The sequence below is a fragment of the Protomyctophum parallelum genome (genome assembly GCF_964188405.1).
Source record: "Protomyctophum parallelum genome assembly, chromosome: 20".
NCBI classification, from domain to species: domain Eukaryota; kingdom Metazoa; phylum Chordata; class Actinopteri; order Myctophiformes; family Myctophidae; genus Protomyctophum; species Protomyctophum parallelum.
This window is the reverse complement of record NC_139718.1, coordinates 11638872-11651674: the sequence shown is the minus strand read 5'-3', so window position 1 is coordinate 11651674 and position 12803 is coordinate 11638872. Positions and strand designations below refer to the sequence as shown.

The window sequence follows — 12803 nt, the reverse complement described above, 5'->3', positions numbered from 1 at the left end:
ACATCTCTGGTGTCTTTTCATATCGGGACATCTCTGGTGTCTTTTCATATCTGGACATCTCTGTGCCTCTGACTGATTCTCTACTCCTTCTTTCAGCAGGAGGTGCCATCGTCACTTTCTGCCTTCCCTTGTCCTGCTCTCGTTGTCCGCTATTGTGCCTCTGACTCATTATATCCTCACCTGAGGCAGCTCTCTCCCTTTGGACATTTTCTCTCAATTTACCCCCAATTCGGCATAGCTTCTCGTACATCATAACCTTTGTGTTAAGTATTTCTTCTTCAGTAGACAACCTGTGCAAGTCTCTTTTTGGCTGCTGGGATATAGGGACATCTCTGTAATTTGAAAGAAGCTCTCCTTGTTTGGACAATAAAGGACATTCCAAGGGCTTTTTGTTGCAGGTTTTGCCACTGTACTCATTGTTACCTCTTGGCTGTGGAGAGGGTTTTACTAATTGATGTGGATTGAGTGAGCCTTGTGTTCCGAGGCAGAGAGTTCTTCTGTGGTAAACAGGCTTCACTGGAAATGGCATGTCTACTCTGTGTGCTTTATGAACTGGTACCTCTGTGGAAACTTGTCTTACGGAGTTGTGCTGCCTTTGACGACTAGAATGTGACTGATCAGACCTCTCATCTGTTTGCTGTTGCTGCCATTTTTTACTTCCCATCATCTCTTGGTGTCTGTTATCCGAGATGAAGCTGCCCTGGTGCTCCATGGATTGGTAGGAGATACTTGAGCCCTATTTGGACTCTGGGGACTGCTGGAGTTTTTCCAGGAACACTCCTATTACAAAAGAAAATAAGTTTTAACCCACTTAAAAACCTGACGTCAAAATTAAAAAATGTCTTCTAAATCATGATAGTTTTCTGAAATAGGCCTACCTATGTTTCTATATCAGTGGTGCTCAATATTTCATGTCAAGGACCCCAAAAAAATATGTAATTAGCCGCCGACCCCATCTGAAAATGGGGTTCGGGGTTAAAAATGTTCGCTCTGAAAGAATATATATTCCAAGATTTACGCCACATTTATATAATTTTTCAAAAATAGCAGATCTACAAGCTCATAGCTTGGCACTTGGTGCTGCAATATGAGCTTGTAGATCTGCTATTTTTCAATAGCTAAAGTATAACATATCGTTATATAACGTGACATGGCTTGCTGTAAGTGATTAATGTTGTTAGTTATGTCAACTTATAGATACATTCACAATTGTGTCACAGATATTCAAGTAGGTAGTTTGTAGCTAGCAATAGCCATTCAATTGCAGTGTCTCTCATCTACTTACAGCTCTGAGCTCTCCCTCTGACACTTGTTCTCAGTTGTACAATTCAGCTTGCATGTCCACTGTTAAACGGAATCCAATGTTTTTCATTAGGAAAAAAATACCAAAACTTGTTTTTGTTAATTGCAATGTGCCGAATAACAAATAAATCTTGCTTGCTTATGAACTGCGTCTGCAACCTGTGTTGTTGACGTTCGTTGCCTAGAGACAAGGCGTTTTAAAGCCGTCTTCTGATTGGTCTACGTATCACTTCCGGTAGCAGAGTCCCGTATGTTTCAAACAGAAGTGTCAGAGTGACAGAAAGATCTGGATGGTCATCATTACACAGTTTACTACTCTGTTCTTACTCCTCACATTTAGGTAAGGATTTGTTTTATGTAGCGAAATATAATCGTTTCATGAATTAATACAAAGTCATTTTTCTTTAGCTCGGGATGCTTTTGAAGTGATCTATACAGTATACTCGAGTCATTTGATATAGGGGGCGGCTAATGGCTAATGTAAACTGCATAGCATAGCCTGTGTTTAGCCCTAGATTATGGCTGTGATATTACAATGACATACATTTCATGTATGTATTCCAATGACACATGTGATGTATGTCACAGCCATTGATTCTAGGGCTAAGCCTGTGCTGTGTGCAGTGCATGGTTGTTAGGTCAGATATTAGTTTTTATAACACTGTCACTCACTATTATTATAATATCACCAGCAGCAAAAACACATCATTCATGTTTTTGTGTTGTTCTTTTTTTTAGGTCCATTATGTCCTGTGAGGAAGACCTAATTTCAGTAGATTATGAAATATTTGGTAGAGTGCAAGGGGTCTTCTTCCGAAAATTCACACATGTGAGTTATCTTATCTCTCTCTCACTCTCTCTCTCTCTCTCTCTCTCTCTCTCTCTCACTCACACACACACACACACACACACACACACACACACACACACACACACACACACACACACACACACACACACACACACACACACACACACACACGTTATATTGAGTTAAAGCAGGACTAAAATATGATTGTAGATCTTTGACTTGTCATTGGGACATCTTTAATTCAGCAGAAAAAAGGACAGAAAAAGTCCATCTGTCATGATCTTTATGTCTAATTCACTTTGTTTGATTTTTTTAGGCAGAAGCGAAAAAGCTAGGCTTGGTTGGCTGGGTGCAAAATACGGACGAGGGGACCGTTCAAGGGCAGATGCAAGGCCCAAGCTGTAAGGTGAAACAGATGCAGGAATGGCTGAAATCCACTGGGAGCCCAAGCTCAAAAATCACAAAGGCAGAGTTCAAGAATGAAAAGAAAATTCAAGCTCTTGATCATTCAACCTTTAAAATAGTTCGCTAGATGTATTATTTATTTATTTTTATTTATTCTTTTTTATTGAATGGAATGTACTGTATCACATTTGCTGACTGTTATGGTTCTTATAGTAGCCTAAATATACGGTAGGCTAATAGCCAAAATGAAAGGGGGGGGGGGGATAAATATAATTCAATATAATTAAATGCAATAATACATCAATAAATGCATCATTTTTGGGCTCTATACTTGGTCAGCTCGTTTTTTCCATCTACATCAAATCTCTTTGTAAAAAATAGCCAATCTACAAGGCAAGCTCGCCTTGTGACGTGAGCTTGTATAGCTATTATCTACTATTTTCTGTGAATGTTTGCCCCGGAATCGGGATGCTAGGACTGGTTAATAAATAGCGGTGAAAATAGAAGATCTACAAGCTCACAACGCGTAATGATGCGACACATTGTGAGCTTGTAGCCTAGATCTGCTATTTTCACTAGTTTGGTTTCCGAATTGAGTTTTCTTCGATGGGTGGCTGACATCTCCCTTAGAGATAGGGTGAGAAGTTCAGTCACGCGAGAACGACTCGGAGTAGAGTCGCTGATTCTTCGCCTGGAAAGGAGCAGGCTTAGGTGGTTCGGGACTTTGGGCATCTGGTTAGGATGCCTCTCGGGCGTCTCCTACTAGGGAGGTCCTTTAGGCACCTTCCTACTGGGAGGAGACCCCCGGTCAGACCAAGGCGCAGATGGAGGGATCACATCGACTCACCCCAGGATGAAGTTACTAATGTTGCTCTGGAAAAGGTCTGGAGTTCTCTGGTGGAGCTGTTGCCCCCGTGACCCGACTACGGATAAGCGGTTGAAGATGGATGGATGGCCTTTTTTTTTTTTTTTTTCTAACATATGTTTTTGCGGCTTACGCCTTTTATTGGTTTTTGAAGGGACAGACAGTAGGCTGACAGGAAACGGGAGAGAGATGGGGGGATGACATGCAGTAAAGGCCGTGTCGGGCTCGGGAGTCGAACCCGCGGCACACTGCGACTGGATTACCAGTCGGGTACCCAGACGCCACCGCCTGGGCGATGGATGGACATTCTTTATGGAATTTCTTTGGAATTTCTTTTTTTGTACAATGTTCATTTAGAAAATCTTGAGGGAAACAAAAATAAATGGATATTTACTTAACCAACCCATAAAAATGTGTCTGCGACCCACAAATAGGTCTCGACACAGTGTTTGGGAACCAGTACTATAGTAATCCTACCGTCCCTATTCTGAGGCGAACATGTGCAGAATGTCCTAATAGGATAGAGTTTAGGACTTTGACTGAGCTTTGGGATCATTGTCCAGCTGAATGGTGAACATTCTTTACCTTACTGACTTTATTGTCCTTCTAGCAAAATGTCTTTTCTGTGCAAAATGTACATTGCCGTAGCAACAAAGAGACAGCAGACACAGGCTGGCTGTCCAGCATGATGCTGTCACCGTATGTCACAGCAGGTTGATCCTGTGCTCCAAACACCTTAATCTTGTAGCCTTTTTATTAGGTTTTTTGGGGGTTTTTTATAGACATGACAAAGTTATTAGATTTAATCTTGTAGCCTTTCCATAATACTTGCATTTGTCTACGATTATGTCAAACATATTCAGAATAGTTTAGAAAAAAATCCCAAAATATGGTAGCATTTTATTTATTTTGTATACGTATACTGGATTTTGGGTCTCGCACTCCACTGAGAAAAACCATTCATATATTTTAAGTGCTTTAAATTTACATACAGGCATAAAAGGCCTTTGGAGGCATAATAGGCATTTTTAAAGAATATAAGTTGTATTAGTTCTTAATGTTAAAGAATAGAACTTTATTAGTGCTTAATTAATTTTAGTCTCAAAGGGCTCTACATGTCCACATAACAAAGGAAACGAAGTTGATCCAGCAGGGCCTGCACAGTCTTTGATTGATTGATTTTGATTGAAATATTTATTAACAGTTTGCAGAATTACAGTACATTTCAAGCACAACTCAACACAAAGTCTGTGTCAAAGTATCGGTGAGGAAGACACTTAACCCATAAATGCTCCCCAGCGGCAGTGTACAATAGTAGCCACTGCTCATACAGTTAGAATAGGACAGTTAAATGCAGAGGACAACTTTCACATTATGAGCAAATTTACAATGACAAAGAAAAACATTCATAGTGAAAATAGCCAAACTATATGAACTATTTTCACACATAATTCCCCAAATAAGGACCCCAGGCTGAAAGTAGTTTCCTTTTTCTTTTTACATTCAACCTATGTCCTTTTAATTTAAATCAATAAAAATGTGAACTCGGATTAAATGGCTGACTGGTGTCATCGTTGACCACTCCACGCCAGAAGGTGGCAGTGCTTGCTAACTGTAGCGTCTTAAGCTAACAAGTTGTTTTTGTCTTTCAACTGTAGAAGTAGAACCTACTACTAACCTAGAACGGAAGGTAAACACTGGAGCACCGTGGGCATGCAGGATGGTTCGTTAAACGTTGTAGAAAATAGTAAAATTCATGATCATACAACTACTTTGGACGTGGTCACCCGCAGTAGCTCAACCGAAATGTTTTGCCATTTTGATCTGTCCAACACCACTGACGACCAAAACAGTTCTGTCGGTTGGGTAACGTTACGTTACGAAAAAGGAGACAGCCAGGGACCCTTTTGACTGAGATCGAGGACATTACTTCCATCTGATCTGAACAATGATTAAGCGTCTGTCTAAAGAGGTACAGGGGAAACTTCGTTCCGGGGTCGCTATTTGCTCGCTTCAGCAATGCGTTGAAGAGCTTCTTCTCAACAGCATTGATGCAGGGGCGACATGCGTGGGCGTGAGGATGGACCTGGAGGCATTCAAAGTCCAGGTGATTGACAACGGTTCTGGGATGGACCTGGAGGATATGGAGCAGGTTGGAAACCGATACTTCACCAGCAAATGCTCTTCTGTGGAAGACCTGGATAACCTCAGATTCTATGGATTCAGAGGTGAGGCGGTTGCCAGTATAGCCTCCCTTGCCACGCTTGTTGAAATATCATCACGGACCAAACGGTCCGTGAAAACACACGTGAAGGTCTTCAAGGATGGCAAGGGGCTAGATGTGTTCGAGGCTGACGCCACTCGACCCTCTTGTGGGACCACCACTGTGATTTGTAACTTCTTCCACAACATGCCAGTCAGAAGGAAGAGGATGGACCCTGTCCTGGAAGGTGAGCGGATCAGGCAGCGCGTGGAGGCCATCTCCCTCATGCACCCTTCTGTCTCCTTCACACTGAAGAATGACTGCACTGGAGCCATGGTGGTGCAGCTGTCCAAAGCTAGAGACACCTATAACAGGTTTGTTCAAATACACGGCTTAGGGCGAGCACAGAGACTTGGAGAAATCAGCTACACTCGTGGACAGTTTGAAGTGAGCGGTTACATAGGAAGAGAGGGCCATTACAACAACAGTGTTCAGTACTTATATGTAAATGGCAGGCTCCTCCTTAAAACACGGATCCACAAACTGCTGAATGTTGTTCTTCGCAAAGTGAGGAGTTCAACTAAAAAGAATGACAGTCCAGATGTGCAGTCGTCTACCAGGAGTCCTAAGCACACAAGAGGCCATGATTTGCAATGTGGTATGTATGTACTCGACATCAAATGCCCCTACTCAGAGTATGACATTTGCCTTGAGCCTTCCAAAACTCTCATTGAATTCAAAGACTGGGATGGTGTTTCACTCTGCATCGAAGAGGCAGTGAAAATATTCCTCAGCAGAGAGAACTTGGTGAGTGAGCTATCACCAGAGGATTTGGAATATACAGCTCCAAAACTGTTTGGGATAGCAGGCACAGAACAAGAGGAGCATGACAATGGTGACCAAGGCATCCAAGCAACTTTAGCAGAGTCCCCATTGGAATGCAATATTCGGAGGACAGTAGCATCTGTACTTGTTCATCGCAAATGTGAGGAAGTCTCTGTTCTTGAAAACAACATCGGCCTGACATATGGTGAAATCGAGCCCAAAGTAGAGGTTGATGAAGGAAGGCTTGGAGCAGAAAGCATCCTGTTGAGGGATCTGGAAAGGAAACATGAAGATCATAGTTATATAGACAAGGAATGTGCGTCAAAATCAGATGAAACTAGCCAAGAAGGGATGCAGTACGATTTAGTCACACTAACTGACAATAACATTACTAACATCGATATGTCAAATTCCCATGACAAGAGGGAAGAGTCACAAAGTATTGAATGCATGCCTAGTTCAGTCAGCAGGGCACAGCAAAGTGAACAGCAGAAAATAAATAAAGACCGACTGATGATGATAAACAATATTGTCACGCAGGAAATTCAACCCAATTCAAGCTCTTTCACACAAGTTCGACATCATTGTCAGAACACAAATGGACATGGACAAACTTCAGTAGATCACAAAAAGATCAGTTTATCAGATCCATATGTGCATGATATTCTGCAGGCTCGGGACCAGGGCCAGTACAGTAGACCACGATTTCATCAGCACATTTCAGCATTGGAAAGAATGGAAAATTCCTTCCCATCAAAACGCAAATTCTCCCTTATAGAAGGCACAAATCATAGTCAAGCTCAACAAGTTTGTGAGGACCTTCCACCTGGCATGACCTCCGAGATACCAAAGGTTACATTGGGTCAAAGGTTGTCTTTATCTAAAGACCCAGGGTCTCTGGACCAGTTCAGAAGAATATATGGAAAGTTTACTGAACTGAAACCATCCTCTGAGGAGGCTAAATGCAGTGGCTTACTATCTCATGCCAGAGTGTCACAGACAGACAACTTCCCTTTGAATCTACAGTGTGTTCCAGTCAGCCAGGAAGAGGTACAGGAGAGTGATATTACAGAGACACAAGAAAAACAGAGAGACTCAAAAAGCCACATGTCTCTTTCTATGTTCACCAGGATAAATCCAATCTCAGATCGGAAGAGACAAAGTAAAGCATCCTTAGCAGCAAAACTCTGTAATTTAAAACGACAACAAAAGACCAATGTCAAACAAAGTGCCCTCAAACATAATGCAGGTACCACATCTGAGAAGAATGTTTGTTTCAGGATTGCAGATGACAATATCCATGATGGCAACAACAATGATCAAGTCTGTGGTATGGCATCGAAGGCTGAGTGTGTAACAAGTTGCAGTTTGAGTCTGGATCAGTTCAGAAGAATATATGGAAAGTCAACTGAACGGAAACCATCCTCTGAGGAGGCTAATTGTAGTATCTTAATAACTCATCCCGCCGTGCCACAGACAGACAATTTGCATTTGAAACCCCAGAGTAATCCAGTCAGCCAGGAAGAGGAACAGGAGAGTCATATCACAGACACACAAGAACAACAGAGAGAGTTAAAAAGCCCCCTGTCTCTTTCTATGTTGACCAGGCTAAAGCCAATCACGGATCAGAAGAGAGACAGTGGAGCATCCTTGGCATCAAAATTCTGTCAATTTAAACAGAGACAGAAGACCGGTGTCACTCAAAGCACACCAGTGAATGATGTTTGTTTCATGAATGCAGACGACAATATCCAAGATGGCAACAACAAGTGTGTCACAAACTGCGATGCAAGTCCTCAGTTGGCTGAGAAAGAAGAGCTCACAGCATGGGGAGACTGGCTGCATCATTATGATGATTCTGTAGGGAAAACAGTCTATGTTAACAAAGTGACCGGTCTCAGCCGATATGAGGACCCATCGACGGAAGAGACGCAGGTGCGCTGCACATCAGACATCACCAACATGGCGGTCAGTGTCATCTCTAAAACAGGTAAGTGATGCTTTGCTTCTAGTTTGTTTGTGCTTACAGAGACAGTAGACTTGATGGTAACAGGAAATGGCTATAGAAGAATGATTGCCAACCTGAACCTACACAGTGGATATAGTTTTTTTGCGGTGAATGTTAGTAAGTGCATGTGTGTCTCTTCCTTGCTCTCTTTCCTGCATTGTAGGGATGGAATACAGGTGTTACCCTTTTCAGATGGATCTAGTGTTTCCCTTCCTTCCTAAATCCAGGGCAGAAAGAGTGATTAGTACAGGGCCTGACAACAGAGGTACACTTAGCAAGAGTATTGGATCAGAATTACAGTACATGGTATACTGTTAGGGCCAGCCGTGCACACACACACACTCTAGTACGTGAATACATATTTACATGTGAATGTTTCATGTATTTGTAATGTTTTTATGTTGTCTTCTCAGAGGATGATGCTCAGACTGTGAACTCGCTTTCCTCAATGTACTCAGAATGGAATAATCCTGTGTTCGTCCGACCTCCTATGGTAAAAAAAATCTTGCTTTTGTCTTTTTGTCTTTCCAATGTTATTGCATAATTTATTTAAATGATAGTGCTTTTCAATGGGCATAATCATTAAATAAATGTAACATGGGTCATTGTTTCTCTAGGTTGGTGTTGATATATCAAGTGAACAAGCTGATGGATTGGCAGTGAAAATTCACAACATCCTGTTTCCATATCGCTTCTCTAAGGCTATGGTGCACTCAATGAAGGCAAGTTTGAACTTCCAAGTACATTTCTCTACATTTCTCTTTTTAAAGCTCTGGCTCAAAAAAAACATTTTGTTACAAACACTAAAGTCTGTTGCCATGATGGTTCCATTGCCATGTAGGTTATTAATCAAGTTGATCAGAAGTTCCTTGCTTGTCTAATCGATACAAGAGACCAAGGGCCTGCAACAAACGGTGAACGTGAGGGTACGTTTATGTTATTCAAAATGCATCATCAACTGTTCGCCCACACTTTATGTTCAGTACATTTAAAGATGTGCTCAAAATTCATATCCATTGAACTTTAGGAAATCTTCTGGTGTTGGTGGATCAACATGCGGCCCACGAGAGGGTTCGACTTGAGAATCTAGTCGCAGGTAAAAAAGAAGAACACAGACCATGGGTTGTTGATGTCAACAACGGTGGACAGTCACACTGCTGCTGTTGTCCTAGCTGTATCAAGTCGTAACTTGGTCGTCAAAACGACAAACCCACTGTTTTACACATGTCAATCTGTGATGTGACAATAAATTAGATCTGACTGTGGTTTACTGTAGATTCCTATGAGGATGACCCAGAGGCACCGGGGGAGAAACGTCTGTGTTCGTCAAACATTCTGCCACCATTAGAGATCAGTGTAACAGCGGAGGAGCTGAGACTGCTCAGGTTTGTGACAAACATGCCAATCATAGAAAATATAATATAGCTTAAAGGAGAGGGAAGAATCTACTCATAATATCTGTAGTAAAGTAATGGTAAAATCTGAGACTGATTACATTTTTTGGGACTTTCTTTTAGCTTTTATATCCTAGTCATTGCTGTGCACTAATCATAGGGGTTTTATTCTAGAAAACATACCTATTGTATGTAAATTAAATTTATTACCTTATCAATAATATCTTATTGTGGGTTTTTACACATATAGCAGAAGCAGTATGACATCACAAAAGGCTGATCAATCTCTCAAACTGAATGATCAGCTGCACAAGGAAATGTCTCCTAGAAATGTCTATTTACTTTAGCTTATTGATTATTTTGCCTAAACGTAACAATCTCTAACGAAAGAAAATTAAACCGTATATGTAAACTTGACCACCCATAATAACTATTCATAATCATTAATTTATATTAAAAATAAATCTCTTGAAGGCACCAAATAAGTACCGTGATCACAGGTGTTTCTAACTGAACTATCTGTAAGCTATAACCATTTGATCGGTCAGGGGCGTTGAATGCCAGGGTTCTATGAGTCTGAGAGCAGTTGTAGACTTCTAAAAATGTGATACTCCTTGTTGGTCGGTCAATCAACCAAGCTTTCTTTGAAGAGCAAAGAAATTGAAACCTAGCCTACAGAATCAGACCTGCTAACTTACATACATTATTTCAAACATTACAAATTCAACTTTCTCACAAAGAAATTCAAACTTATGTACGCTAAATCTATCAATTTCACCAGCAGATGTCACTGATGTGCACTGTGCTGTGCTGAATGAATCTTCTGTGTTATGTATTGTCTATGTGTTTCTAGGTCTTTTCAGTCCTGTTTGAGAAGGCTAGGCCTGGAGGTGGACTTTACAGAGAACGGGGGTCCACGGGTGCTAGTGGGGAAGGTCCCACTGTGTTTCATAGAGAAAGAGAGCAATGAACTCAAACGAGGGAGACCGTCCATCATCAAGTCCATAGTTGAGGTAAGTCAGTCACATACAAGCCTCTGGCTAAAGGGTGTTTTATCAGTCAATCATGATATGGCGGCTGGCCTAACAAATGTATTGTCTTTTAAAATTTCACTCTAAAAAATTCCCTTTAGGAGTATTTTCAAGAGCAGACTGAGGTGAGTCATTTCTCTTTACTCACTTAACTCTTAATTACTTAACTTAATGTGAGGAGAAATGTCTATCGATCAGATATGGGTAATTCTTTGGCCTATTTCTCTTAGTTTCTCCGCTCAACTGGCAGAGTGAGGGGAACACTGCCGCTCACGGTCCTGAAAGTCCTCGCCTCTCTGGCATGCCACGGTAGGTTTCACATACTTCGCTATCCTCCAATAGCTACTACGGGTATGTCTTATTGTAGGCTAAATGGAAGTTACTCCCACCATGAGATGCTAGTGAATTTGCATTCAGTTTAGGATTCATTAAGAAAATAAGTAGCGCTTATGTTACCTTTGTTCAACAAAATTTCCACAAATCAATACGTGATTTTTGATTATTGAACCACACACACACAAAATGCACCTAGCTACTGGATGTAATTTCTTTTGTAGAACAAAATGTTCTCTTAAGCTTATGTTAATCACAAACCTTATTTTCAGCATAAATTGAAAACCCTGAATCTCAATCTTGATAACCTATTGTGAACTCATTTCAGTTTTAAGACCACAAACTAGCACTCAATGAATCTTTTATGTAGTGAAATTACACTGTGTCAATCTTGTGTACATATATTGATACAACCAGTTGCTATGCTTGCGTATTGGAACAGGTGCTATCAAATTCAACCACAGTCTGAGTAAAGACGAGTGTTGCAGCCTGATAGGATCCTTGTCCTCCTGCCAGTTGCCTTTCCAGTGTGCACATGGTCGTCCGTCCATCGTCCCCCTGGTGGACGTCCTCCACTTGGACAACGACCAAAAGGTACATCACACAGAAAAGACCTCACTCAGTAACTCTGATTCTCTCTCTAAAGGGAGTAGTAAACTAGGCCTGATAGTTCAACAAAAATAGCTTATCTACAAGCTTAAAATGTGTTTTGTTGTAGACTGCCTGTTTTTGGCACACAGATAGTTGCAATTAACCTGACGCTGCCAGATCCAAGAAGCTTGCTACACAAATTTGTTTCACAGCTTATTGGGATCTGGGATCGCGGCAGCAAATTCGATGACGGGGCTGTTCCTTTTTTTCAAGATACTTGGTAGATGATTGGATGGGACCGTCTGTCTATCACCGTGTGGGCGTGCAAACACAACCAATCATATTGACGTGTCTATATAGCTTCACATCCGGTTTCGCCCATGTCCCGCCCTTAGCTCACGCTGATTGGTCCGGTACGGAACGGATTTTTGTCAGCTCAACTGTCTGAGAGATCCCAGATGAATGCTGTGTTGGGATACATGGTTACCCAATACCGCCCTCATCTGGCAGCGTCAGGTTAAGTTGCAATATCCACAGCAAAGTTTGTCTCAGTCTGTGCAAAAGATAACACATGTAACACTTAGTCAAAACTATGTATTCTTTATCCCCACAGGAATTACCAAAACCAAACCTCCTAAAATTGAGAAGGATGTGTAGAGCGTGGGAACTTTATGGAATGAAAGAACATTTTTAGTATATATTTGTATACTGTCTGGTCAAGATTTAACTTATTAAATTTCCTTCATTAAATGAGACAACTTGTTAAAATCTCTACTTTCCTTGTGATTTAGACGACTCAGACTGGCACATATTTAGGAATATTTTTTAATCAATGTGAATCTTATTTTACACGTATAACTGGAAATTATTGAAGTATTGACAAACTTGGTAGATATACAAAATTACTAGGGCTGTCAAAGTTAACGCACTATTAACTAGTTAACTCACAATCCTTTTAACGGCACTATTTTTTTTAACGCGCGATTAACACACTGTGAAGTTTGACAAAATGGTTGAGAGACCATTGAATTGAGT

The 12803-nt window shown here is 41.1% G+C and overlaps 2 protein-coding genes across 3 annotated transcripts; both read left to right on the top strand.

Moving 5' to 3' along the window:
• The first annotated feature begins 1557 nt into the window (after positions 1 to 1557).
• Positions 1558 to 2772, top strand: acyp1 (acylphosphatase 1, erythrocyte (common) type). Its single transcript, XM_083791863.1, has 3 exons — positions 1558 to 1642; positions 2041 to 2131; positions 2430 to 2772. Exons 1-3 carry the CDS (start codon positions 1593 to 1595, stop codon positions 2643 to 2645), a joined length of 357 nt encoding a protein of 118 aa, XP_083647989.1. The 5' UTR covers positions 1558 to 1592; the 3' UTR covers positions 2646 to 2772.
• A 2325-nt stretch (positions 2773 to 5097) lies between these two features.
• mlh3 (mutL homolog 3 (E. coli)) lies at positions 5098 to 12728 on the top strand. Of its 2 annotated transcripts, XM_083791950.1 has the most exons (12): positions 5098 to 8401; positions 8583 to 8684; positions 8833 to 8912; positions 9037 to 9141; positions 9261 to 9345; positions 9447 to 9515; positions 9696 to 9804; positions 10667 to 10826; positions 10946 to 10969; positions 11075 to 11153; positions 11620 to 11771; positions 12382 to 12728. In XM_083791950.1, exons 1-12 carry the CDS (start codon positions 5332 to 5334, stop codon positions 12460 to 12462), a joined length of 4116 nt encoding a protein of 1371 aa, XP_083648076.1. In that variant the 5' UTR covers positions 5098 to 5331; the 3' UTR covers positions 12463 to 12728. The 2 variants fall into 2 exon arrangements, with proteins under 2 accessions (XP_083648076.1, XP_083648077.1); XM_083791951.1 differs by lacking the exon at positions 8583 to 8684.
• The last annotated feature ends 75 nt before the right edge of the window (positions 12729 to 12803 follow it).